Source organism: Panthera leo, chromosome B4 (genome assembly GCF_018350215.1).
Source record: "Panthera leo isolate Ple1 chromosome B4, P.leo_Ple1_pat1.1, whole genome shotgun sequence".
In the NCBI taxonomy this organism is placed as follows: Eukaryota; Metazoa; Chordata; class Mammalia; order Carnivora; family Felidae; genus Panthera; species Panthera leo.
Window position 1 is genome coordinate 37,377,149 of NC_056685.1, and position 27,086 is coordinate 37,404,234.

The 27,086-nt window shown below is 41.2% G+C and overlaps 1 protein-coding gene across 1 annotated transcript in view; it reads right to left on the bottom strand.

Annotated features, from left to right (window-relative positions):
- The window catches only part of LOC122224102 (maestro heat-like repeat-containing protein family member 1), a 95,257-nt gene that overhangs the window by 54,838 nt on the left and 13,333 nt on the right, over positions 1-27,086 (bottom strand). Inside the window, exons 2-19 of the mRNA XM_042945488.1 lie at positions 20,501-20,607; positions 20,050-20,172; positions 18,969-19,131; positions 17,807-17,899; positions 17,223-17,377; positions 16,707-16,847; positions 14,595-14,693; positions 13,943-14,021; positions 13,043-13,153; positions 11,978-12,051; positions 10,963-11,079; positions 10,706-10,750; positions 9,750-9,894; positions 8,168-8,211; positions 7,293-7,452; positions 6,733-6,785; positions 6,025-6,135; positions 698-814 (exon numbers count right to left, since the gene is read on the bottom strand). Coding sequence (XP_042801422.1) covers positions 698-814; positions 6,025-6,135; positions 6,733-6,785; positions 7,293-7,452; positions 8,168-8,211; positions 9,750-9,894; positions 10,706-10,750; positions 10,963-11,079; positions 11,978-12,051; positions 13,043-13,153; positions 13,943-14,021; positions 14,595-14,693; positions 16,707-16,847; positions 17,223-17,377; positions 17,807-17,899; positions 18,969-19,131; positions 20,050-20,172; positions 20,501-20,607 — 1,937 coding nt within the window. The remainder of the gene's footprint in view (positions 1-697; positions 815-6,024; positions 6,136-6,732; positions 6,786-7,292; positions 7,453-8,167; positions 8,212-9,749; positions 9,895-10,705; positions 10,751-10,962; positions 11,080-11,977; positions 12,052-13,042; positions 13,154-13,942; positions 14,022-14,594; positions 14,694-16,706; positions 16,848-17,222; positions 17,378-17,806; positions 17,900-18,968; positions 19,132-20,049; positions 20,173-20,500; positions 20,608-27,086) is intronic.

The window sequence follows — 27,086 nt, forward strand, 5'->3', positions numbered from 1 at the left end:
GTTGATGGGGGGTGGGAGGGAGGGGAGGGTGGGTGATGGGTATTGAAGAGGGCATTTTTGGGGATGAGCACTGGGTGTTGTATGGAAACCAATTTGACAATAAATGTCATATATTAAAAAAATAATAAATAAATAAATAAATAAATAAAATAAAATGTCAAGATCATGAAAGATAAAGACTGAGGAACTGTTCCATATTAAAAATTGTTAAAGATAATTGATAAATAAATGCACTATTTGATTCTAAATTAGATCCCAGACCAGAGGGGGGAAAAATGTTTTTCTTCTGCTCTAAAAAAATGTTGGTGGGACAATTGGCCTTTTTCATAGATCAGCTGTATAAATTAGATAATTAGATAGTAATTTGCTAGTACTGTAGCAATGTTAACTTCCTAATTTTGATCACTGTGCTTTGATTATATAAGGGAATATTGTTATTTTTAGGTAGTACATCCTGAGGTATTTAGGGGTAAATACGCATGCATCATGACTGCAACTTCCTGAAGTGATTCAGAAAATAAAATAATAATAGTAAGTAACTTGCCCAAGGGCACACAGCTATAAAGTGGTAGAGCTAGGATTCCAGCCCAGGTTGTCTAGTTTGCCAGGTCCCAGCTTTTAACCACTTTGTCATCCTGACTCTTAAAGTAAAAATGCTCCCCCCATCCACCCTGCTTTGCCAGTTCCTCCACCTCACCTCCCTCTCATGCAGCTCTTCATGGACAGTTTGTAGGATGGCAGAGAGCATCATCTGCACCATTTTTATATTCCTCGAGGTCCGCAGGGTGAAGCCCAAGAATTTATATAGAAAAGCCTAGGAGAGGTGAAAGGGTAGAGGTGAAAGGCTATGCATAGCTTGGAATAAGCTTAGGGTAGCCTGGGGAATAGACATTTCCCAAACTGGCTTTGTAACTGTCAGCCAGCACCTTCCCCCAATGCCCCATCCTCCACACAGTCCCTCTTGTTCTGGGGGGGGGGGGGCATCTGGATAAGGTAGTAATCCTACAGAGCAGGGACTCAAGCTAGAGTTAAGAGAAAACTGTATTTCTAATTTCTCAAACTCTTAGGGCATGGATCATCCCTTTAGGGACTTTCCCTGATCCACATACTTCCCATTTCCAGCTAGGAAATGAAAAGTTCCTTACTTCAATGTTTTACAGTTTTCACCTCCTTGGTTAAGTTTATTCCTAGCTATTTTATTATTTTTGGTGCAATTGTAAATGAGACTGTTTTCTTAATTTCTCTTTCTGATGCTTCATTAAGTGTATAGAAATGCAACAGATTTTTGTATATTACTTTTGTATCCTTTACTGATTTCATTTATCAGTTCTAGCAGTTTTTTGGTGGAGTCTTTAGGATTTTCTGTGCATAGTATCGTGTTATCTGCAAATAGTGAAAGTTTTACTACTTACTTGCCAATTTGGATGGCTTTTACTTCTTTTTCTTGTCTGGTTGCTGTGGCTAGAACTTCCAGTTCTAATGTTGAATAAAAGTGGTGAGAGTGGACATCCTTGTCTTATTCTTGATCTTAAGGTAAAAGCTCTCAGTTTTTCACCATTGAGTGTGATGTTAACTGTAGGTTTTTCATATATGGCTTTCATTATGTTGAGGTATATTCTCTCTAAACTTACTTCATTGAGAGTTTTTGCCATGAATGGATATTGTACTTTGTCAAATGCTTTTTCTGCATGTATTGAGATGATCATATGGTTTTTATCTTTTCTTTTGTTAATGTGATGTATTGTTGATTGATTTGTGAATATTGAACCACTCTTGCATCCCTGCACTAAATCCTACTTGATCATGGTGAATGGTTTTTTAAAATGTATTGTTGGATTCTGCTTGCTGATATTTTGTTGAGCATTTTTGCATCTATGTTCATCAGAGATATTGTCCTGTGGTTTTCCTTTTTTGTAATGCCTTTATCTAACTTTGGTATCAGGGCCACAAACAAATGGAAAGATCTCCCATGTTCATGGATTGGAAGAACCAATATTGTTAAAATGTCTATACTACCCAAAGCAACCTACAAATTTAATGCAACTCCCATCAAAGTACCAACTGCATTTTTCATAGAAGTAGAACAATCCTAAAAATTGTGTGGAATTATAAAAAACAAACAAGCCAAACCAAATAAAACAAAACCCTGAATAGGCAAAGCAATCCTGAAGAAGAAGAACAAAAGGTATTACAATCCCAGGTTTCAAACTTCACTACAAATCTGTAGTAATCAAAACAGCATGGTACTGGCACAAAAAGAGACACATAAATCAATGGAACAGAATATAGTCCGGAAATAAACCCATGCTTTTATGGTCAATTAATCTATGACAAAGGAGACAGAAATATACAATGGGAAAAAGACAGTCTCTTCAACACATGAAATTGGGAAAACTGGATAGCTACATGGAAAAGAATGAAACTGAACCACTTTCTTACACCATACACAAAAATAAAATAGGTTAAAGACATAAATGTGAGAGTTGGAACCATAAAATTCCTAAAAGAAATAATAGGTAGCAATTTCTTTGACATCAGCCATAGAAACATTTTTGTAGATAGGTCTCCTCAGGCAAAGGAAACAAAAGCAAAATTAATCTATCGGAAATACACGAAAATAAAAAGTTTCTGCAGAGTGAAAGAAACCATCAACAAAACAAAAATTCAACCTATTGAATGGGAGAAGATATTTGCAAATGATGTATTTGGTAAAGGGTTAATATCCAGAATATTTAAAGAACTTATACAACTCGACATCAAAAAAGCAAATAATTCAATTAAAAAATGGTCAGACGACCTGAATAGACATCTTTCCTAAGAAGACATATAGATGGCAAGTAGACATATGAAAAGATGTTCAACATCACTAATTATCAGGGAAGTGAAAATTCAAAACCACAAAAAAATATCATTTTACACCTGCCAGAATGGCTAAAATAAAAAACACCAGGAATAACAAGAGTTTGTGGGGATGGGGGGGGGGGGGAAGGAACCCTTGTGCACTGTTGGTGGGAATGCAAACTGGTGCAGCCACTGTGGAAAACAGTATGGAAGCTCCTCAAAAAATTAAAGATAGACTAACCATATGGTCCAGCAAGTCCACTCCTGGGTATTTAACGAAAGAAAATGAAAACACTAACTCAAAAAGATATATTCACTCCTATGTTTATTGCAGAATTATTTATAACAGCCAAGATATGGAAGCAACACTGTTCATTGATAGATGAATGGATAAAGATGTGGAATAGAATATTACTCAGTCATAAAAAGAATTAAATCTTGCCATTTGCAACAACATGGATGGACCTAGAGGGTATAATGTTAAATGAAATAGAGAAAGACAAATACCATATGATTTCACTCATATGTGGAATTTCAGAAACAGAACAAATGAACAAAGAAAAAGGAGACCAACAAAAAAAACAGACTCTTAAACACAGAGAACAAACTGCTGGTTGCCAGAGTGGGGATCGGTGGGTGGACAAAGTACACTTATTGTGATGAGCGCTGAGAAATGTATAGAATTGTGAAATCACTGTATTGCACACCTGAAACTAATACAACACTGTATGTCTATTATACTTGAATGAAAAAATAAATTAAAAAACAACAAACAAAAAATAAAATAAATTTTGATAACAATGTCTCACTTGAAAAATTTTAAAAATAAAAACAGTTCCTCAAATTTGTGTAATTTTAAAATTAACATAGCATAATCAAAAAAGTATCTTTATGTAATGTTTATCTCTCCCTCCTCTGAATTTCAGTAGTCTTTATCCTTGCTTACTGTGTATTGCCTTTGTCTACCTTGTAATACTCATATTTACGTACTCACCCACTTTCCTGCCTCAGGGTTTCTATATTTCCTATTTCTCTGTCTGGAATCTTCCCTGGGCTCTTCAAAATGCTGTTTCATTCTCTTTCTGATCCTGGCTCAGTGAGCCTTCCCTGACCTCCTAAATTCCTCTCCAGCTCACCATCCTGCTTCTTTCGTTCAAAGCTTCATCACAACTGCTAATTATCTTGTTAATGTATTTGTTAGGTTAGTTCTTAACTTGCCCCATGCTCTCATCTCCAATGAGAATAAAGCTCAGGAGCAGTGCGTGTCTGGTTCATTGCTCAACTCCAGTGCTAACACAGTGTCTGACACAGTAGACAAATAGGGTATACCAGATGTTCAGTGAATGTTTCAACTCTCCCCCTAAAACCTCCTGTCTGTGGGCACCTTTTCTTCCCCTAGCAGATGCCTTTAGTGCTTTGGCCAGACTCAAGGGTTCCTTCCCTTCCCTGACTGCAGGCACCATCATGAGCAGTTCCTACCTGCAGCCTTTTTGGACCTTTTTGCCTGGAGGTTCCTGAGAGTTACATTCTTCTCTCTCCCATCCCTGCCCCATACCAACTATGGAAGTGACAGAGAGGTGGAGGGGTGGGGAAGTACAAAAGCCCCTCTCACCTGTCTCTAACAGGATGGACTCTGCAGTATAGTTTCCATCAGGGCTCCCCATATCCTTACTTAACCTCTCCCCTTCCTATCATGCTTCCTTTACTTTATCAGCTTCTCCTGAGAGCACTTTCTTGCTAAATCACTTGACAAGGACCCCCACCTTAGGCTCTGCTTCTATGAAACCTGACCTAAGGTAAACTGCTTCTCTGCTCAGCTGACAAATGATTACTCTTCCCAGACCTATTTATTCTTCTCTAGAGTGATGATCTTCTCAGTTTTCCCAGGACTGAGGTATTTCCTAATATGCTGGACTTTCAGAGCTGAAACCAGAACAGTCATGAGTGAACTGAGATGGTGGACCGCCTTTGAGAAAGCTTCTCTGGCCAGTGCCCACAGGCCAAGTAAACAGCTGCCTTCTGTGTTCCCAAGCAAACAGTGCACATTTTGATCCTGATGCTTACCACACTTACTGTAATTGTCCACTCTGTCCTCTGTTTGCTCAAGCAGACAATGATTTCCTGAAGGCAGAGTCTGTGTCTTTTATGTGAGTACTCTATGCCTGATTCATGCCTCCTGTGCTGTGAGCATTTAGTACATATTTTTAATAACTTTATTGATAAGATCAGAATTCCTGCTTGCTTCATTTTACCACCCACAAAGCTTTGCATATAGCAGGTGCTTCATAAATATTTATTAATAATTAGAGAGCTAATAATCAGTCTTGAAAATAGGGCCTCTTCCCTGGAGACCCCCCAAAGCCCAAGTAAAGTGTTGCTCAGTGATAGGAAAATAAGATTAAAAATCAAGAAACCTGGAATCAGGTGCCAATTTTACCTATAATTTGTGTAAAACTCTGAGTCCCTCTGGATTGAGCTGTCTGGTTATTTGGTCTGTTGAATTTACAGAGCAACTGCACAGATGTTGTTGTCTATATTCACCCACTCTCCTGTGCCGTAGGAGTTATTGCCACTTCCCAAGTGAGTCAACTGAAATTTCACGAAGGCTGAGACACCTGACCCAGATTACACCCAGAACACAGGAAAAGCCGGGACAGAAACAAAGCCTTCACCAGCATAGACCTTGAACTCTGTGAGCAAAGAGCCCTTCCTCCTTACTCAGCTCTGCAGCCCCAACATCATGCACAGTGCCTGATCCATGGTATGCCCTCAAATATTACTTGAATTAACTTGCTTAAATGTGACTGTTAGGTCAATAATCTTTCCACTGCACCCAAATACCAGATCTAATCTGTTACTTCTGAACTACTGGGAGGTTTAATTAAGGCAACAAATGGCAAAGTTCTTAATAAAACCCAAAACACTAAGCAAATATAAGACACTGATATTTCTGCTGTTCTTGTGTGACCACCAGCTCCATGTCCTCCCCAACCCTCCCTTCCCCAGGACCAAGAAACATGGGTTTGCTTTTCCCCCAAGACCTGTACTTTATGTACATTTCTGTATTCCCTCCCCCCAAGCTCCACCCCCCCATTTGTCTCTTTGCAACTACCACCCCCAGCCGTGTGGTGTGCCATGCACGCAGACACACACACACACACACACACACACACACACACCTACCTTCTCCTCCTCATCATCATCGTTGAAATAATTTATTCTCTCCAAGACAACATTAATGAGTTGCTCCAGCCAGCTGTCATCATCGATAGCCAATAATGACTGACTTGAAAACTGAGTAAAAAAGGAGAAAAGGACCACACAGAGCAGTGGCCGGGATTGTCTGCCTCATGAAGTGGGTAAGAAAGAAGCAAGAGACAAGGGGACATGGTCTTTAAATATGAAAAAAGAGCTCAAGAAATGGGGAGGAGCTGAAATATACAAAGGGGGTTAGTCAGGACTGAGAATGACAATATAGCAACAATGATGGTAATGCCAATGATGTATGTGAAACTATAGTCTACAAGGCTCTCTCTCTCTCCTATATTATCCTATTCAATTATGAGAGATAGGAGTTATTTCTATTTTACAGATGAAGAAGCTGAGGCTGGCAAAGGCTAAATAACTTGCCCAAGATCACAAAGCTAGGGCCCCATTTCCTTACTCTCTCTTGACAGTCGGACTTTGAGGGTGTGGAAGGTAAATTAAGGTTTAGGATATAGTCAGAGACTCTGATGCAGAGGCCAGGAGCCAAGGATTCCCCAGAAATAAGTTTTCTTGAGTAGGGAGGTCTCTTGATCATGTCTCAGTCTCTGGGGGGGTCTCCCTCAGGATCCTAAAGAGGAGAAAGAAGGCAAGTGTGGAGGGAGGAATGTCTCATAGGGTGCTCACCTGGAGCAGCCTGTCTTCCCACTCCTCCTGATTCAGGCTCTTCTCAGTGTGATCTAGGAAAGGAGAAAGCATGATCTGCCCGACCAGAAGGCCCCAGATGGGGAAAAAGAACCAACATCTGGACACTATTCCAGGGGCCTTATGCCCATCATCACATTTAATTTTCACCATGACCCCACAATATAACTATTCTCCCACTTTACAGAGGCTCCAGGAAATGTATGACTTTTCAAAGGTCAAACGTACCCAGCAGGCAAGTGTTAGAACAAGGATACCAACCTGGGTCTCTCTGGTTCCAAAGCCCACACTTTTCCCTGATCCTCTGCCCACAAGAAGGGGCATTCTGGGAACTCTGGAGCCACAGAATTCTGGACTGCATATCTACTCAGTGCAGAACATGGTCCAAGAAGCAGACCTACCCAAATGGCATCTCAGAAAGACAGAGAGACTGGTCCTGGTTCTCCTCACCCCAAGGAAGATCCATCCTGTACCTCAGACTCTTCTGGAGTCTGCCCCCCTGCCCCAGCTCCATTTCTCCCACCTTGCAGCCAACCCCTCACCATCCAGCATCTGCAACATCTGTGGGATCTCCGTCATCCACAGCTGGCCCACATTCGAGTTGATAACGGGGTGCAGGGAGGTGATAGGATGCAGGGCATATAGTAGCCTTAGAGAGCTTACACCAAACTCCCCTTCTCTATAGGGCTTCAGGGAAAACATCTGAGAAACAAGAGAAGCGAGCAGGAGGCAGAGAACGGATTTAAGGGAAAAGAAGGAAGAAAATAAGAACAAATCCATTGAATGGTAGAGCTGAAGCTTAGACCTTCCCATTCTTTTCCACCTGTGAACTACATGTTCTGCAAGATGCTCTCAAAACGTTGCCTCCTCTGTGATGCCTTCTTTGATTCCTGAAGACCAAATCAGCCCATCACTCTTCTAAGATCCCAATGCACCCCATGTATTCCTCTACTAACATTTATCACACTGCATTATGGGTAGTTATTCCCAGGCTTGTCTTTCCCACTAAGACTGTGAACACTTCAAGAGCAGTTCTACACCTTGTCTTTGCAAGTATACATAATGTCTATAACATAATGTCTGGGCAAATAGAGAAACTCAAAACACACTTGCTGAGAAAATGAGATCCAGAAAGCCATGTCTAAGATCAACAGAGAACAGCTCACAATAAGGCCACATAGAATACAGGCCAGGTCTTCTCCGACCCACATTCCTTCCCTCCTCCGAGCTGTTTGGCCTGGATCACCTCTCCCCAAAGTCTCTATGATCTTTGGCCCTACCCTTTATTCCTTGCCCAGCACAATGCCTGGAATAGAGTGGTACTCAACTATTTGTAGAATGGGGAGATGGACGGATAGATGGATGGATGGAAGGATGGATGGCAAGGTAGTATTCATCCCATTCATTCATCACTTACCACAAGATGGGTCAGGAGTTTCTGTGGGGAGATGAACTGGGTAGCTGAGTTAAAAGAGGATAAGAGAATAGGACAGAGTCAGTGCCAGCTCCAGGATGCCCAACCTCCAGCCCCCCATTCCCAGCAGCCCACCATCCATTCTTTAGTGGAGGACAAAAAGCAAAGTGGAGAGTGAGCATTGGTGCCATTGCCATGGGGATTTTGACATTTTGACTCAGCCTCAAAACAAACCATTTCCAGCATAAAACAGATGCGTGCGCACGCGCACACACATACACACACACACACAGGAATATTATTCAGCTATAAAAAAGAATGATTATCTCGCCATTTATGACAACATGGATGGACCTAGGGGGTATAATACTAAGTGAAATAAGCACAACAGAAAAAGACAAATACCATATGATTTCACTTTTATGTGGAATCTACAAAACAAATCAAATGAACAAAGAAAAATAGAAACAGAAACAGAATCATAAATACAGAGAACAGATGGTTGCCAGAGGTAAGAGATGGGCAAGATAGGTGAAGGGGATGAAGAGGTACAAACTTCCAGTTGTAAAAGAAATAAGTCATGGGGATGAAAAGTGCAAAGTAGGGAATATAGTCAACAATATTGTAATCATACTTATGGTGACAGATGATAACTATACTTATCATGGTGAACATAATGTATAGAATTGTCACATCACTACATGGTACACTTGAAATTAATACAACACTGTATGTCACCTATATCACAATTTTAAAAGCTTTTTTTTTTTTTTTTTGATAGAGATAGAGAGAGAAACTAGGGAAGAAAGGCTGCTATGTCAGCCTGGCATTGTCCAGCCAGAGCATGGTAAATGGTCATTACCCATGAGTGTATTCTATTAGTGGACACCTTGAAAACATCTCCCACTATTCTAAGTTGTAATCCAGGTATACATTTTATTGAGCGTAGACTTTCATATTTGAAAATCCTAGGTCCATATTTTAAATATCTATTGTTCATATGGATTATAATCAGAACTCTCAACACTGGGAAAGTAATTTGTTACCTTTCCACCTTTTAAACCCTAATAAAGAATGCTTATTTTCCAAACACACAAGCACACATACATACCCCAAGTAATGTGCTGAACAGATATCCTCACCCCAACTCTGACTCCCACTGGGACTCGAGGTCAAGAAGGGGTGAACAAAGAGTAATGCTCAGAATCGGGGCAAAGGGTCAGGAATGTCTGTGTACACATTACTTTGTAATTAACAACAATATTCTTACATCTCTACTCCAGTGTTTCAAGATGAGGAATAAAGGCAAGAAGGATTTGTGTCTGGGGTTGCCTGTCTCCCAAAGAAATCCCCTTTTCATTCACGTGAAGGGCCAAATGGCATCAATCTGCTGTGCTAACCCTTTGCCTACCTCTTCCATCATGGCTCAGGCTCACAGTCATAGCCCTGCAGATCTGCACCCTGTCCCTACACCCACCGCCCCTTCAGAATCTCACCCTGTCTCCTGCCCCCACTCTCCTGGCCTGTGGCAGCCTGTGCTTTCACAGTTAACCTCTCTCCACAGTCTTCCCCACCGTGCACTTACGCCTGAGGTGAAAGCTGCTGAGGTAGGGAACCTGGCCCAGGGAACGGGCCCTCAGAGCCATTTTCGTGGCCATCTTACTCAGGGGCACGAAGGCCAAGGTGTTGCTGGGCTGGCATACCAAGGTGATCAGTTTGGGCAAGGTTACCTAGTAAGATGTGGCAAGGGATTCAATGTCAAGCCCCAAATTAGCCCCAACTATAAGTTCTCCAACCCCATGGCTTTGTCTTCCTTTCCTGGAGGGGCATTTGAGACCTTATATACACAGTCTGCCCATTTCCTGCCCTTCCCTCTCACCCTCTTTCCCTTTCCACTCCATGTTGGTAAAACATAACCAAGGTCCTGATTAAAATTACAGTAGGAAGGACTTGATTAGATAGAGGGACTTCTTGAAATTTGGAATTGTGTCACTTGTAATCACCTTCACTGGGGAACATCCCAAGGGTAGAAGACATGCTAGTGATCAGGAGACAGCTTTGCTGGGAGAGGGGGACTCTGGGAGGGAGAGTAAATCACAGCTTTTCCTCCCATGGCCCCTGACTCAACTCTGACCACACAGCAACCCGTAGGAGTCTTCAAGAATCCCTAGAGATTGCTAAGACCAGCAAGGGTGAATAGTCACCAACTTTTTTACGGAAAGAGAAACTGCAACCTAGAGAGCAATTTACTCAAGATTTTACAGCCAGAAACTGGCTGAACAGGACCCAGGCTCAGGCCTCCAGGTTTACCATCCAGTGACCCTCTTCTGCTCCACTGAGCCACTTCTTAGAGAAGTCCCAGGCACTTGAGTGGTTTCAGACAGAGGTGGGGAGGGTGGAAGAGACAGTACAAGGGGTTATATGGAGTTGGGAGGGGGTGGAAGGCAGGCAGAGAGTATGCAATCTGGGTGTCAGGGTAGTGATCTGGGGAGTCAGGGGAGGAGGAGATGAAGGGGCCTCTTTGACCCTAGTTGTTTGTACCATCTGTAGGATTTTGGAACACGTTAGTTGGATGTCCTCTTCATTCTGGAATAAGAAAAGGAAATATTTAAATCTGAAACCAGTGCTAGCTGAGTCTTCTGGCTCAAGGCCTCCCCTGGCTCACCTCTCAGAGTTTAAGATATCAAAGCCCATTCTCATTGTGCCAACCATACCCTCCTCTTCTTTCCCTTCTGCTCCCAAACCTGCCCTTCTCTTGCTCCCACCCTCTGTCTGCTCCCTGCCTGGACCCTGCTCACTGAGCAGTCAGACATGCTGAGCTTGATGACATAGTTGATGATGATGCTCCCCTGGGGCAGGGCCAAGTAGTCATGCTGGATCAGCATCTCGATGAAGTTCAGGAGGGCCCTTCGCACCTGTGGGGGTTATAGACCATCATGTGGCAACATAGGAAGGCACATCAGTATGACCCTTCCTATTCCAGGTGAGGACACAGAGGACCAGAGCAGGTGAGGGGTATCTTCAAGCGACTCAGATCTCCTGACTTCAAACCCAATGTGACTCTTCAGTGGGCTTCAGGGGATGACAGCCACTGACCCTGACCACCTTACTCCACCCTCAAATTCTAGCCCATTTCAGCTGCTACCAGGATGCTACCATCCTCCTGGAGAACTATAAGCACTTAGCTTGCCCACACCTTATATAAGATAAGAAATTGGCAGAAGTATTGGGTAGGGAGAAATCGGAGTCCAGGAAAAGTACCATGTTCTGGCCTTCGTTGAGAAAGCCAGGAATGAATTCCTCAAGTCCTGAGGGCCCAGCCCTCATGATCCCAGTCTCTCCATTAACCTTCTGAATATTTAGGACTTTGTTTTTAGGGACAGTGTCATTGTTGTCCATTTAGCACCCTAAACCACTGCTCCTCTTCTCCCTGTCCTGCACGATTCAGAGCTGGGAGCAGTTTCTGCCTCTAAGCCTGGCAGAGCTTGTTAAAACCATGGCTTCTCAGACCCCATGCTAGATATAATGTTTGAGGTCTTCTTCCCCTCTGAATTTTTAGTATCCTTTAGAGCTCTGTGTCCCCACTGACAAGGCTCAGAAAATAGCTGGAACCACCCGTCCGCTTCTCAAATCCTTCTCAGGTTTGAAGAGCCCAAATGTAACCCATGGGAATGTCTGAGGCCATGAAGAGCTTGGTAAGAGTGCCTTACCTCTCCCCTCATCCATGAACCTCCCCCTCTCCATTTTATACAACTTCAAGGTCTCATAAAACCAATTGCCCTCCCAGCCCAAACATTTAGCCTTTCTGCTCACTGGTTTGAGATCCTCCTGAATCATGATTATGACTGAATGCATCACCTCATTCTTCAGTTGCTCTGTCTGGGGCACTAGAGAAAAGACAGACATGCAGCTGGGGGTCAATTTCCACCCTTCTCTGTTGTTTTGGGAGGCACAAGAAGATAGACAGTTGGGAGGAATTCTAGGTACTGTCCTGGTATTCAAGGGCCAGGTAGAATCCTTAGAGGTTATTTCCACCATACTTTTGCTTCAAAGCAGACTGAAGAGTGACCTAAAACAGTATTTTCATCAAGCTGGCATTTGAGTTCCAGCCCTTTCCAGTTTCCTATGACTGCCCACACAAATCCACCTCTCCAGCTGCTCCCCCTGCCCCATATATATCTCAACCTTTAGAACTATGACCACTGTTCTTCTGTTCTTCTTTATGTGAATTCCCTCTCCTAACTTGCTGTTACAATCTCCTTGCCTGCATCTCCTGCACAGAGCCCATCTCATCTCTGGATTGACAAGCTTCTCTGTTTTCCTATTGCACATCACCATGCTCACATTTAAACAACCTATCACATATTATCTTGCATTGTTTCACTATGTGAACAGCTTTATATTCCCTGCTTGATAGTGAACTCTTTTGAGAGTAGAGACTATGTTTTATTTAAGTGTCTATTTTCAGTACCTTGCACCGTGCTAGGCACAAAGCAAAGGTTTGGCAAACACTTGATTGGAGTTGAAGCCTATTCCCACAAGATAACAATCATAGACTACATCACTATGAAACTGACTGCATAGTGGGAACTTGTCTAAGCACCTGGCATATGTTTTTCTCATTTAATCTTCACTAAAAACCCTGAAAGGTAGGTATTAATATTACCTCCATTTTCAGATGAGGAAATAGAGGTACAGACTAAAAGCAACCTGTTACAGTTTGCACGCTAATAAGAAGTGAAGGCAAGATTTAAACCTATTGAGTTTACTTTGAGTTTACATTGAGTTTAAAACCAAGTTTTTAACTACTACATGGGACTGTCTCCCAGAGAAAAGAGCTCTCATAGGAAAGAAGATCCATAGGACCAGGCCACTCACCTTTCTGGAGCACATCTGTGAAAATTTGAATGGTTGATACTATCTTGGCTGGATCCTTGGATTCCACGTTCTCTCGTATTAAGGTTACCACCCGATCATTATATAACTTGGCTATCAGAAGGGTGTGAATACAAGGGAATCAAGTGTATGTTTAAGTAGGAAGTGGTAAGTAGAAGTAAATCATGTTTAGCAAACCACTGATGCCATGAACTAGATAAACTAGTGTCCTTTAGGTTGGAGAAAGGAAAAAGGGAAAAAGAGAGCCAGTGTTTACTCAGCATTTACCATGTGCCAAGCACAGGGCCAGATCGTTTTCCTGAGCTGGGCTCTGTCCCTCCACGGCTCCACCACACGCCCTCCCATAGGTCAGCACACTTTTCGTGATGATTAGTGTTGTAATTACAGGATCACCTTTCTTTTTTTTAATTTTTTTTATGTTTATTTATTTTTGAGAGAGAGAGAAACAGCATAAGTGGGGGAGGGGCAGAGAGAGAGGGAGACATAGAATCCAAACAAAGCAGGCTCCAGGCTCTGAGCTGTCAGCACAGAGCCCAATGCGGGGCTCAAACCCACAAACTGCAAGATCACAACCTGAGCCAAAGTCGGACCCTTAACTGACTGAGCCACCCAGGAGCCCCTACAGGATCACCTTTCTGAGCTGGGAATCAGTGAAGGAGAAAGAGAAGTCAACTTCAGGTAAAGGGAATGGAGCTATGTCTATACCCTTCGAGATTCATTGAATTTCAGGCAAAGCTCACATGGATCACTTTGCATTTAATCTAGAAGAATGGAAGCCTCTTATGGGAACTTAGGCCCCTGCTCCAGTCCAAGGAGACAAAAAAATGATCCTGAGTGCCCACCCACACAAATACCTGGGGTTAGGGAACTGTGGTAACTTACTCAGGATATAGAAGGCCTTCAGGGCAAGGCTGTGGTTCTGTACCGAGTGATGATTTGAGTCCTCAACTGTTTCACTCAGCTGTGGGGAGACCAAGGCCATCAGACCCAGGAGGACTGAAACTAAGGGCCCTGAATGTGGATGAGGAAACCAAGGCATGTATCCATGGGAAGTGTGGTGCTTAGCCATAAGGAGAACAAGAAAACAGAACCCAGGAATCCACATTCCCAGCCCCAAAGGGAAGAAGACAGTGGGAAGCAAATTAAACATACAGAAGGTAACCCTTTTCTGCAAAATGTTCAGTTTTCCTCTTCCTACTCTAGGCTGCAAAACAGAGGGCCTGACATTTCGCACAGGTATTATGGAGTGGTTTGAACTTTCTGCCTTTTAACCAGAGATTAGGGGGAAGCAGCAAAGGTCTGTGACCTTCAAGAAACATGTAGAATGTACCCAATTTACCTTATGGAGAATATCCCACTCAGTTCCCGGAATCCAGGCATTTGCCTATTCCAGGGAAACCTGATGTGTATGGTTAAGGTCACCATGTGAAAGACACCTCCATCGTGTGGAGGTTGTGACCTGAGCTGGGGTAGCCATCACCTCCAAAGAAGAGAGAAAGCAAGCCCATAATCCTTCTAGCCCCATAACACTCACCTGTTTGAACAGCATGCCTATAATATTTCCCAGCTGGGATTCCAAGTTTATACCTCCACAGCCACTAAGAGCCAGAGCATCTATAAGTTGGAAGATACACTGTGTGAATAAGGACAGAATAAGTACAAGTCAGCTCAGACTTTCCACAGCCTCAAGAGAAATCCTCTGTCCTCACATCTACTCTTCAAGGATGGCCCAAGTCATCATTGTTTCACACTGCCCTCTTGGACATTTCCAAAAAAGGCTCAGGGTCTAGTTCTTTCATAGCCTAACACAGTCATGACCTGCCCTTCCACTTTGCCCAATAAGCTATACTTATTTTCATATAATCTCATTATTCCACAGAAACCTATAGGGAAATTCAACATTGCAAGTATTGGCTGTCTTCAAAGGAGCAGGATAAATTTAAAAAATCAACATTTCCTCTCCTTTGGTCTACCTGATGGATTCCCAGTTAGGGCCAGCTTGCTTAAATAGAGCTGGCTAGTGCTAGTTGATGTCCAAACAAAATTATACTGTGGGCTGATAACTATCTTGATTCTTGACCACCATTCCTTGGAGAGAGGGAGGAGGAGGAATGAGAAGAAGAAAGGGAGTAGTCAAAACATTTCCACTGTCAGCCAAGACATGAGGTGAAATTTCCACCTGAATAATCTTCAGACTAGTAATTGGTATACAAATTTCAGCCTTCAACTGGCTAATTGGCTACATAGAGCAAACCTTTGTTCCAAATTCATAGACCATACACCAGGCAACATGGAGACATGTGCCAGAAGGGAGATTAAACAAGAGATTGTGTGGCTGGTCCACTAATGTGGAAAACTCAGAGCATATGTGTGAGAAAGGCCATCCCTTCATATACCAAGGAAAGTGTATTTGAGGTGGTAGCATAACAGTAGACTGAACACTGTAGTCACTGGAAACTTGATGTTAATGTGTGTTGCACTCAAAAAAAAAATCCTCCTCTTTGAAATTCACAAATGCACATTAGCATATTTAGTAACCCTGAAAAATATGCCTCTCAGATGCCTATTGGTGCATAATTGACCAATATGTGCAGCTGCCATGCTCTAAAATCCATCACTGTGTTAAAACTGAAGTCAGATTCCCACAGGTTTGTCCCAGCCAATGACTGAATATGGCAGGTCCACTAAAACGGGCCTATTAGTCCTTCAAGATATAGGACTTTTCTGATGGGTAACTTTGGTTCAGTGACTCCCTGTTGGCTTTACTAAAACTTTCTTACAACTGCACTGTAATCTAAAACCTTCCTCTCTTTCCTCTCTCCTTCCCTTCCTTCCCTCCTTCTCCCTAGCCTTATCAAGGGTCAGACATACATCATAGTCTGATGGCTCTCCAAATCCTCTCTGGTTCTATCCCTGTTTTCCCTCACAGATGTTTCTCCAATAAATCTCTTGCACCTCTAATCACATGTTAGTATTTGCTTCTTGGAGGACCAGATTAGCCTACATACTGAAAGCTCTGAGAAGTCCTGCATTTAAGATATTTATTTAATTTTAACTCAGTATTTCCCACCCATTTTGCTAACTAACACATCTTCTTTTTGCGGAATCCCCATTAAAATTTGAAGGGAAATTGGTTTGAGGAATGCCATTGAAATGGAAGAAGGACTGAAACAACAATCAGAAAATTTGGGTAGTGGTTCCGAGTCCTCTGCTCCTAAAGATATCTAATATTGGTGTAACAGTTCTAAGGTAGGCAGAATATAGCAATGGCCCCCCCAGATTCCAGGGCCTTTCTCCCAGTTATTCAATCAAGCAGTAATGTAGGTGTTTATATGAAGAGATTTTGCAGACATAATTAAAGTCCCATACCAGTTGACCTTAAAATAGGGACATTATCCAGGTGGGCTTGATCTACTCTGATGAGCCATTTAAATCTGAGTCTAGAGGTAAGAGGAAAGTCAGATTCAAAGTGTGAGATGAATTCAAAATGGGAGTGGCAGAATTCCAACAAAACCTCACTTTACAAAAACAAGTTTCAGGCTGGATTTGGCCTGTGGGCCGTGCTTTGCCAACCCCAGCATTAATTACTCAGTAAACATGGAAAGCATAAACCCATTAAGTTATCTTCTCACCCCATTCCAATCACCTGGGAAATGTAGAAAGGTGCCACTTTTGCAGACATCAAAGTCATTAACCATCGGGTTAAACGGTTCACTTGATTCTTGAGTTTGGATGGTGGAATGAGGAAGAAGAGATGGCCAATTATCACCAGAGTTTCCTCTGTCACCTGTGCCCAAGGAAACACAACAAACTTGCCTCAGCTCAGGGATGAAGGCAAGATAATCCCTTAGAGGCTTTGCCTTAGTCCTTTTTGTATCTGCAAGGTTTAGCACAGTGCCTAGCAAATGATGGTAATCAGTAAATGTAAGGTTGCTTAATTGCATACATATTATATGAACAGACAGTGGAGTTTTCTGTCTTAAAAGTTTCCCTTTTAAGGAGAATGGGAGGAGGAACCTGAGGAAAATCACCCTGCTCTTTTGGAAGAGCCATTTAAGTTATCCTCCCACCAATAAGTGGCTAGACATGGCCCTGTCCCATCTTTGATTCAAGACTTACTCCTTCAGCCCATGCATCCAGCCCCTGCTATCTACAATCCCACCTTGTTGTTGCTCCTCAGGGACCAACGATTGAAGAGAACCCGAAGGGTGAGGTAAGCCTTGATGGACAGTGCCTCTTGTGTGATGTCCATCATTTCATCATTCTTAGTACCCAGATCCAGATGTTTCCGGGCACTGATGACCAATCCTTTGAGCACTATGAGGGTTACAGGGAGTTTGAGCTGCACATCACCTTTCCTTTCCCGCAAAACGAAACATACATACATGTGGGCACAGTCTTCTCATCCCCAACTCTAAAAGGGTCTGTGGTGTCCTGTGCTGGGAAACACCAACCCATTCACCATCTCCCCAACTATCTTTCTTTTCTGACCACACTTTGTCCACACAGCAGGGAAAGGGAAAGTGGTTGAGGCTGTCTACACCCACAGCATCCCTAATCAAACTTGGTCCTTGCCCCAGATCAGGAGAAGAAAAGTCAGATGGAGAAGAGCAGCTGCTCTCAGACATTTCCTGCCCCTCCCCAGCCTTCTGGGATCCCTATTCAGAGGGACCCAGTCTCATTCTTCCCTTCTTTCCTCTCTCCCTTATTCCAGTAGAGTCTTCCCCAGACCCTCCTAATCCTCACCATGACATACTGCCAACATGTCATCCTCCTTTTGGGCCATCCTCAGAAGGTGCAGTATATATTCCCATGTGACACCAATGTAGGGGTCTGCACCTAAGAGAGAGAGTACAAGAAAAACATCCCTATCCCAGGGAGGGGTGCATCCTAGCCTTAGTGTAGGAAACTCTATAGATTGGGAGGCAGGAGACCTGGGTTCTGATCCTAGCTCTGCCTCCAGAGTCTGGGCAACCTGGAGCAAGTTACTTAATTTATCTGAGTTTCAGCTTCTTCAACTGTTAAATAGGACTACAATTCCTGATGTGACTGCTGCACAGGGCTGCTGGAAAGATTAAGCTCAATAATGGATGTTAGCATAGCATACAGATACAAGATATTGGTACAGCCTAGGCATGAACACTCCCTTCCAAGGACCCTTAAGGAAATAAAGAGCGATGATGTCTGAAGTGGATGTGAAAACATTTGTCCTGATTATATCAGGATACACATTTCCAATTTCTGTTACTGTGTCCTCTGAGCTTGCTGTGCAGCCTAAGCCACATGCCTTGTCATTTTTATCTTAATGCCCAGAAGGTCAGCTGACTTCCCCCAGATTCTCTTTGGCCCCAGTTCCAAGTGGTAAAGGGAAGTCACTGTCATAGGCCGGTGACTTGATTATTTTTTCATACTTTGTGATTGGGAGAGGGTAGTGGAATGAGTAAGAGAGCCACTGCCATCACCAATAGCCACCAGGATAGAGATTGTATGGTGATTCTTGGTCTCATCCTGCTACCTATTACCTTCCAAGCCCCTAATCAAATTCAAAACTTAAGGTTCCCTTAAGTAAACCACTCCTTGCTTCCTCCTTTGCCCCACCCCACCACTCTATTCTGCCTTCTCTCTCCACCTGGAGTCTTCTCTCCAGCTCCACAGTCTCTCATGCCCTAATATGTCCTACTCTGCCATTCTTGGTCTCCATAAACTCCCTCCTGAGTTCCCAGCAGCCCAATAGGGACCTAGTTTGTCCCCTTCCCATCTACACATACATCCCATGACTGAACTAAATGGAGATGTCCAATGAGAGGAATCAGGAGAATAAAGCTAGTCTAGAATAAATACAAAGCCCCCACCCCCTGCTGGCCCTATCCTCTTCTCAGACTAACTCTTCCACAATAGGGATCTATACCCTGGCAGAAGATGAGTCTCCCCACTGCAACCAGGAGACCGTTTGGGGGCAAGTTGTTCAAATGCCATCTGTCCCACAGCTTGAAGATGACTATTCCTGGAGACTGGAACCCCAGAGCCAATAGGACTTCAGTGCACAACTCCTCCAGTTCTCCCTCTGGCTTCTGAAAAGAGAAAGACTAACTGTTCCAAGGCTAATCCCCAAGATGAGTCCCACAGCTCTGAGAATCAGATTTGGTCAATAAGTGATTCTCCTCCATCGAATAGGCAGGAACTCACCTACCACCCATCCAATAGACACCTTCCCAGTGATGGAGGGCAAGAGCTTCCTAAAGTGTGCAAAGAACAGGAAGACAAGAAATCCGCACAATCTGTGTATTGGGGTGGGAGTGGGGATTAAAGTTTCCAAAGCACAGAGGTTTCACTGCAGCAGCAAGTGAATCATCAGGAAAGTGGGTAGATTACAGAAGCAACTTTGGAAGTCCCTGAAAGGTCAGTGGTCTTGATCAGAAGACAGGCCTGCCAAAGAAGGCAGGCAAACTGGAAGGAAGATACCCCATAGGTAGGTAGTTAACCAAGAAAATAAGGAACCAGATTAACCCAATGTCAGGGAAGTAAGTACAAAGTATGTGAATAGATGGATAAGTAGATATCATGAATGTTCACTCTAAAGGTGGGCTAGCATACAGATATGTGGGTTTAAATAAGTTAGTAAATAGATTGAGATGCTTAGTTGAGTTGTAATAACAAAGGTGACCACCTAAGGAATCCCAGGACACAGTCTGAAAACCAGGTCAGACTCTGAGATCAACAGCCCAAATCCTTCCCCCTTTCCATTTCACTCCTCCTGCCTCACCACTTCACTTCACTACTGTATCTTCCAGTTCTGTCTATGTCACAGTTCTTGAGATAGGCTCACAGTACAAGATACAGACTCCAGCAAACTGTTTAGAAATGAGATACTCATATCCAAGTTTTCACATAGTTTCCAAGTGTCATTATCCACCAGAAAGAACTCTTGGGCTCATACCTGGGGTGCTTTCTTTCCCCAAAGCTCCCAACCCAGAGGCACAGCTCCTCACCATGGTCTTCATGTAGTCAACGATGATATCTGTCACCTTCTGGCATCGTGGAGTTGCCATCTTGTTATTTAGGATTTTGACTTTCAGCAACTTGAGCGTTTGTAAGACATTGTCTGCTGACAACTATAGGAGAGAGGGGACTCAAGAAGAAAGGAAGGTTGAAGGGTAAAGATAATAAAGAGAATAATGATCCCTGGTCAAGAAAGGAAGAGGAGGAGTGAATCTAGGAAGAGGATTAAAGCTGGACCAGAGGTTGAGGAGTGAAGAATATGGGCCAGACTAGGAACACTGGAACTAGACCTGGAGCTATGAATGGACTGGACCAAGTAGTGCTCTGCTGACTGGAAATTTTCCCACTCTCCTGGCACAGTGGGTGTGTGCCCAACCAAATACCTTGATCGAGATGGTCCTATGCTGGCTGGAGCCAGGAAGATGTCTGAGATGTCCTCACCTGACCAGCAACTTGGAGTGCCTCCATAAAGTCCTTGATGTTCTTTTCTGAGACATCCAAGTTCCTGTCCGTGATCTCTGAAGAACCTACCATAACTATAAACATCTCTATAAGAAATAAAAATGGTGAGGAGGGGGAGCTGTTTCTCTCTTGCTATAGGTGGGTATTTCATCACAGGTGGGTATCATGGTATGATGAAAACATGCAAAGAATAATTAAGAATCAGAAGACACAAGTTTGGCTCCTGACTCAGAGTCTGTCCCCCACTAGCAATATATCCTTAGGCAATTTATTTAACTCCTGGAGACTCTATTTATTCATATGTAAAATAAGTATAATAAAAATTAACATGAGAGTCAAAAAAGATGAGATAGGTACTATTAGGTATCACTTTCAGCATTTCAGCCTGCCCTTTGGATCACATCTTTTCCCTTGACATTATAAAGTGCTTTCTATGGGTGAGAGTTGGATAGAGATTTGGAGTAGGAGAGTACTTGTCTATAGGACTACAAAAATTTCATAGAAATAAAATAATTTCATATTAATAAAATTGGCTATTATAAACTACAAACTTATATTCCAGTGACATATACCCATAGTTTTGGTTAATAATGATAGGGAAAAAAAGCCAGAAAATTAATTTGGTCTGAGTTCAGTCTATCTGCTACCAGCAACAATGGATTATTTATTCATTCATTCATTCATTCATTCATTCATTCAAATGTTCTGGTTTGTCTTCACTAAAGGCATTAACATGCCTTAATTTACTCATTTGTAAAATGGTCATCATTGTGGTAGTGATAGTAGAAGTAATAGTCATAGTAGTCGTAGCAATAGTAGTAGTAGTATCTAACTCATAGAACTGTTAGGAACATTATATGAAATAATATATGTAGAATAGTGCCTGGCATATAGTATTAACTCAGTAAATATTGATTATTATTCTCAATTAGAAACTGTTGGCACTCTACCTGAATCCACAACATCCCCATATCTCTACAGGAGAAGAGCCACTTACTGTCATTTTAAGACCAGGTTCTGGACATTAGATCAGGAGTAGGGGTGCAAATGAGACAGTCACAAAAAGCAACGAGAAAGGAAGTGTTTTACACAGAAGGAGAGAAAGAGGGAAAGGAAGAGAAATAGAGAGATGCTACTTAAAATAAACAAACTCAAGTTCCCAAAGACATGTAGAAATCTAATGCTACAAAAGATAGACAACATAACAAAATCAACAATTGGAACAGGAAATTACTTCAGAGGAGATTAATTTTGTAAAACAGTCTCTCAAAGACTTTAATAAAATAATAATAATGATAATCATTGTCACCATCCTCTTCTCCTCCACCTCCTCCTCCTCATTATCATCAAATGAATGTGCTTAGGATGCTAAAAAAGTGAAGAAATAATTTCCATCTTAAAAGAACAAATAAAGACAGAATGAAATAATTTATAGGTAGATATGAAAAGAACCAATTAGAAAACTTGGAAATGAAAAACATAGGCATCAAAATTTGAAATCTCAACAAATAATATATAATCAAGACTGAATACAGTTAAAGAATTAGTAAATCAGGGGCGCCTGGGTGGCTCAGTCAGTTAAGCGTCTGACTTCAGCTCAGGTCACGATCTTGCGGTCCGTGAGTTCGAGCCCCGCGTCGGTCTCTGGGCTGATGGCTCAGAGCCTGGAGGCTGCTTCCGATTCTGTGTCTCCCTCTCTCTCTGCCCCTCCCCCGTTCATGCTCTGTCTCTTTCTGTCCCAAAAATAAATAAACGTTAAAAAAAAAAGTTTAAAAAAAAGAATTAGTAAATTAGAAAATAGTGAGGAATTCACCCAGTGTGCAATGTAGGAAAATAAAGAAAATAATTTTTAATAAAAGAACAAGTAGCAGGTGTGTTGGATGGACTGAGAGGAGTTCCAAAAGAATGGCAGGATGGTAATATATAAAGATAACTGAGACTTTTCTAGAATTGAAAAAAAAAAGACAAGAATCCTCTGATGGGAAGTGTAACCCAAGTACTCACCAGGACAAATAAAGATAAACTGATGTTTCAGTGACACTGCAGAACATCAGGGATAAAAATTAAAATTCTAGAGCCACTAGAATAAAACACAAATTACCTACAAAGGAATAACAATCAGCTAGTTCCTTAACAGCAACAAGAGATGCTAAAAGATAGTAAAGAAATATCAAGATGGATGTTGTACTCTACCCTATAGAGTAAGAGTCTAAAATATCGACTGTAGGGGCACCTGGGTGGCTCAGTTGGTTAAGCGTCCAACTTCAGCTCAGGTCATGATCTCATGGTTCATGAGTTCAAGCCCCATGTCAGGCTCTGTGCTGACAGCTCACAGTGTGGAGCCTACTTAGGATTCTGTGTCTCCCTCTCTCTGCCCTTCCCCTGCTTGCACTCTGTCTCTCTCTCCCTCAAAATAAATAAACATTAAATAAAGTTTTAAATAACCACTGTAGTAAATATAAAAGAATGTGTAAATAATTAGGTAATCGAAGGGGAAAATAGAATGATTTTTTTAAAAAATTCAATCCAAATAAAGGCAAGAAAATAGAGAAATTAGAGACATATAAGAGGTGGCATATTCAGAAAATGCTTTTAAAGAGGGTAGATTTAAGCCCAGATATACTAGTAATTACATTCAATGTAAATTTATTACATGTTCCAATTAAAAGAAAAAGATGTCTAAACTGAATTAACAATAAAACCAATCATATGCTATCTACAAGAGACACATCTCAAGAAAAGGATGCAGAAAGACTGAAAGAAAAGGAAAGGCAAAGATATATCAAGCAAACATGAATCCAAAAAAAAGCTAGTATAGCTAGATTAGCAGCAGATCTTCAATAGATCTTAAGGCAAAGAGCAGTACTAAAGAACATCATTTCATATTAATAAAAGATTTAGTTCACCAAGAAGATACACTCTTACATTGGATGAGTTTAATAACATAACCTCAAAATGTATAAAGCAAAAATTGATAGAACAAAAAGGAGAAACTGATAAACCCAGGTTTAAAATGTCAGGTTTTTTAACACCTATCAGAACTGATAGAACAAAAAGATAATCAGTAGGAATATAGATTTGGAAACTATTATTAACAAATTTATATAAGGAACCTACAGAACACTGTCCCCAACAACTGCAGAATGTATATTCTCTTCAAGCATACATAAAACATATAATATCGATTGTGTGCTGGGCAATACAGCAAGAATCCACAGATTTCAAACAACTAAGTTCATATAGAACATGTTTTCTGTCCACATGTGATTAAGCTAGAAATAATAAAAATATAACCTCAAAATCTTCATATGTTTGAACATTAAGAAATATACTTCTAAATAAACAATGGAACAAAGAAGCAACCTCAGTGGAAATTAGGAAATATTTCAACTGAATGACAAAAATATGACATGTCAAAATTGCTATGAGGCAGCTAAAACTCTTTATAGGGGAGTTTACAGCATTAAATATAAACATAATTTGAAATAAAGTAAATGTTTTGTATAAGTAAAAAGTACAAGTCAGAAATAGAGTAATCCTCAAAAATCGAAAACAAACTGAAACAAACAAAGCTCATTGCATATTGTTAGTGAAATCAGAGAGAAAAAAATCAGGAGAGAAATTATTTCGGGTGATTTTAAAATCCAGTATTTTGTTTGTACAATCATAATGGTGTATATTCTAAAGACAAAAAGAAATCTTGAACTGCGTTCAATAGTCTCATTGTCAGTAATAATATGGGTATAACATTCCGAAAACGTCATATGTATATTTTTAGCTTAATGTAAATAAGACATGTTAAAAACTAAAGGAAGTAAAACCCTGTGTTCTAGTTATCAATTTGTTGCCTCTTAGCTTCAAATCTACCCCTTCATGCTTCACTCTGTAATACTGAAACTGGACCCTGAAACATTTCTTCTTTGCTAGTTGACATGATGATGTTAAGCTTTATTAGTAGATGGAGCTAGAAAAATCTGCAAGATGAGCTTCTACTCTTCCATTCCTGTGGCATGGTATGTTTGTGGGACATGCAGTGGTGCTCACTATCCAGAAAGTTTTGTTGCCAGTCCCAGTCCCACCCCCTCATTCCTTAATCACCATCCTTGGCTTGCCAGCAAACCAGCAAAAAAAAAAAAAAAAAAAAAAGAAAGAAAGAAAGAAAGAAAGAAAGAAAGAAAGAAAGAGTTCAAAAGAGCTTTATTAGTAACAGCCAAAATGTCCTCCAATACATGAATGGCTAAATAAACCATAGTACATCCATACCATAGAATACTACTCAGCAACTAAAATACAAAACAAAACAAAACAAAAAAACTATTGGGGCATCTGGGTGTTTCAGTCGATTAAGAGTCTGATTCTTGATTTCGCATTAGGTCATGATCTCAGTTTGTGGGATCAAGGCCCACATCGGGCTCTGCGCTGACAGCACAGAGCATGCTTGGGATTCTCTCTCTCTTTGCCCCTCCCCCTGCCTCTCTCTGTCTTTCTCTCTCTCTCAAAATAAATAAACAGTAGAAAGAAAGAAAGAAAGAAAGAAAGAAAGAAACAAAGAAACAAAGAAACAAAGAAACAAAGAAAGAAACTATTGATACATGCAACAACCTGGGTAGATCTCAAGAGTATTATGTTAAATGAAAAAATCAATCTCAAAAGGTCACAATGTTATGACAAATTTAAAGGTTTTTCAGTAAATTGGACAAATTCCTAGAAAAAAAGGATGCTCTATTAAAACTGACATAAGTAGAAAAAACTGAATAGTCCCTGCTCCTAAAGAAATTTAACTTGGGGCGCCTGGGTGGCTCAGTCAATTGAGTGTCCAACTTTGGCTCAGGTCATGATTTTGCAGTTCATGAGTTCAAGCCCTGCATCAGGGTCTGTGCTGACAGCTCAGAGCCTGGGGCCTGCTTCAGATTCTGTGTCTCCCTCCCTCTGTGCCCCTCCCCTGCTCATGCTCTGTCTCTGTCTCAAAAATAAATAAACATTAAAAAAAAAATTTAAGTATACAAAAAATTTAAAAAGAAAAAGAAATTTAACTCATAATAGCCTTGCACAAAGACACTCCAGGCTTAAACAGCTTCATCAATACATTCTACTAAACATTTAAAGAAAAAATAATTCCACTTATACACAAAATTTCCAGAAAATCAAAAAAAAAAAAAAGGGAAGGGACATTACTCAACCTGCATTATGGTGATACTAAAACTTTAAAAAGATTGTACAAAAACAGAACACTGAGGCCAATCTTTCTCATGACTTTAGATGTGAAAAACTTTTTTTTTTTGAGTAAAAAACTAAATCAAGCAATAATATATAAAAATTCGGGGCACCTGGGTGGCTCAGTCGGTTAAATGTCTGGACTTCAGCTCAGGTCATGATCTCACTGTTTGTGGGTTTGAGCCCCACATCGGGCTCACTGCTGTCAGCACAGAGCATGCTTCAGATCCTCTGTCCCCCTCTCTCTGCCCCTCCCCTGCTTGCTTGTGTGCTCTCTCAAAAATAAATAAACATTTAAAAAATTAAATAATAATAATAATATATAAAAAATTATAACCCATAAAAACCCATAAAATACCTAGGAATAAATCTAACCAAAGAGGTGAAAAATCTATACACTGAAAACCATAGAAAGCTTATGAAAGAAATTGAAGAAGACACCAAAAAATGGAAAAAGATTCCATGCTCCTGGATAGGAAGAACAAATATTGTTAAAATGTTGATACTACCCAAAGCAATCTACATATTCAATATAATCCCTATCAAAATAACACCAGCATTCTTCACAGAGCCAGAACAAATAATCCTAAAATTTGTATGGAACCAGAAAAGACCCTGAATAGCCAAAGCAATCTTGAAAAAGAAAACCAAAGCAGGAGGCATCACAATCCCAGACTTCGAGCTATACTACAAAGCTGTAATCATCAAGACAGTATGGTACCGGCACAAGAACAGACACTCAGAACAATAGAATAGAATAGAGAACCCAGAAATGGACCCACAAACGTATGGCCAACTAATCTTTGACAAAGCAGGAAAGAATATCCAATGGAATAAAGACAGTCTCTTCAGCAAGTGGTGCTGGGAAAACTGGACAGCGACATGCAGAAGAGTGAACCTGGACCACTGGTCTTACACCACACACAAAAATAAACTTAAAAAATGGATGAAAGGCCTAAATGTAAGACAGGAAGCCATCAAAATCCTTGAGGAGAAAGCAGGCAAAAACCTCTCTGATCTTAGCCACAGCAGCTTGTTACTCAACATGTCTCCAGAGGGAAGGGAAACAAAAGCAAAAATGAACTACGGGGACCTCATAAAAATAAAAACTTCTGCACAGCGAAGGAAACAATCAGCAAAACTAAATGGCAACCGACAGAATGGGAGAAGATATTTGCAAATTACATATCAGATAAAGGGTTAGTATCCAAAATCTATAAAGAACTTATCAAACTCAACACTCAAAAAACAAATAATCCAGTGAAGAAATGGGCAAAAGACATGAATAGACATTTCTCCAAAGGAGACATCCAGATGGCCAACTGACACATGAAAAATGCTCAACATCATT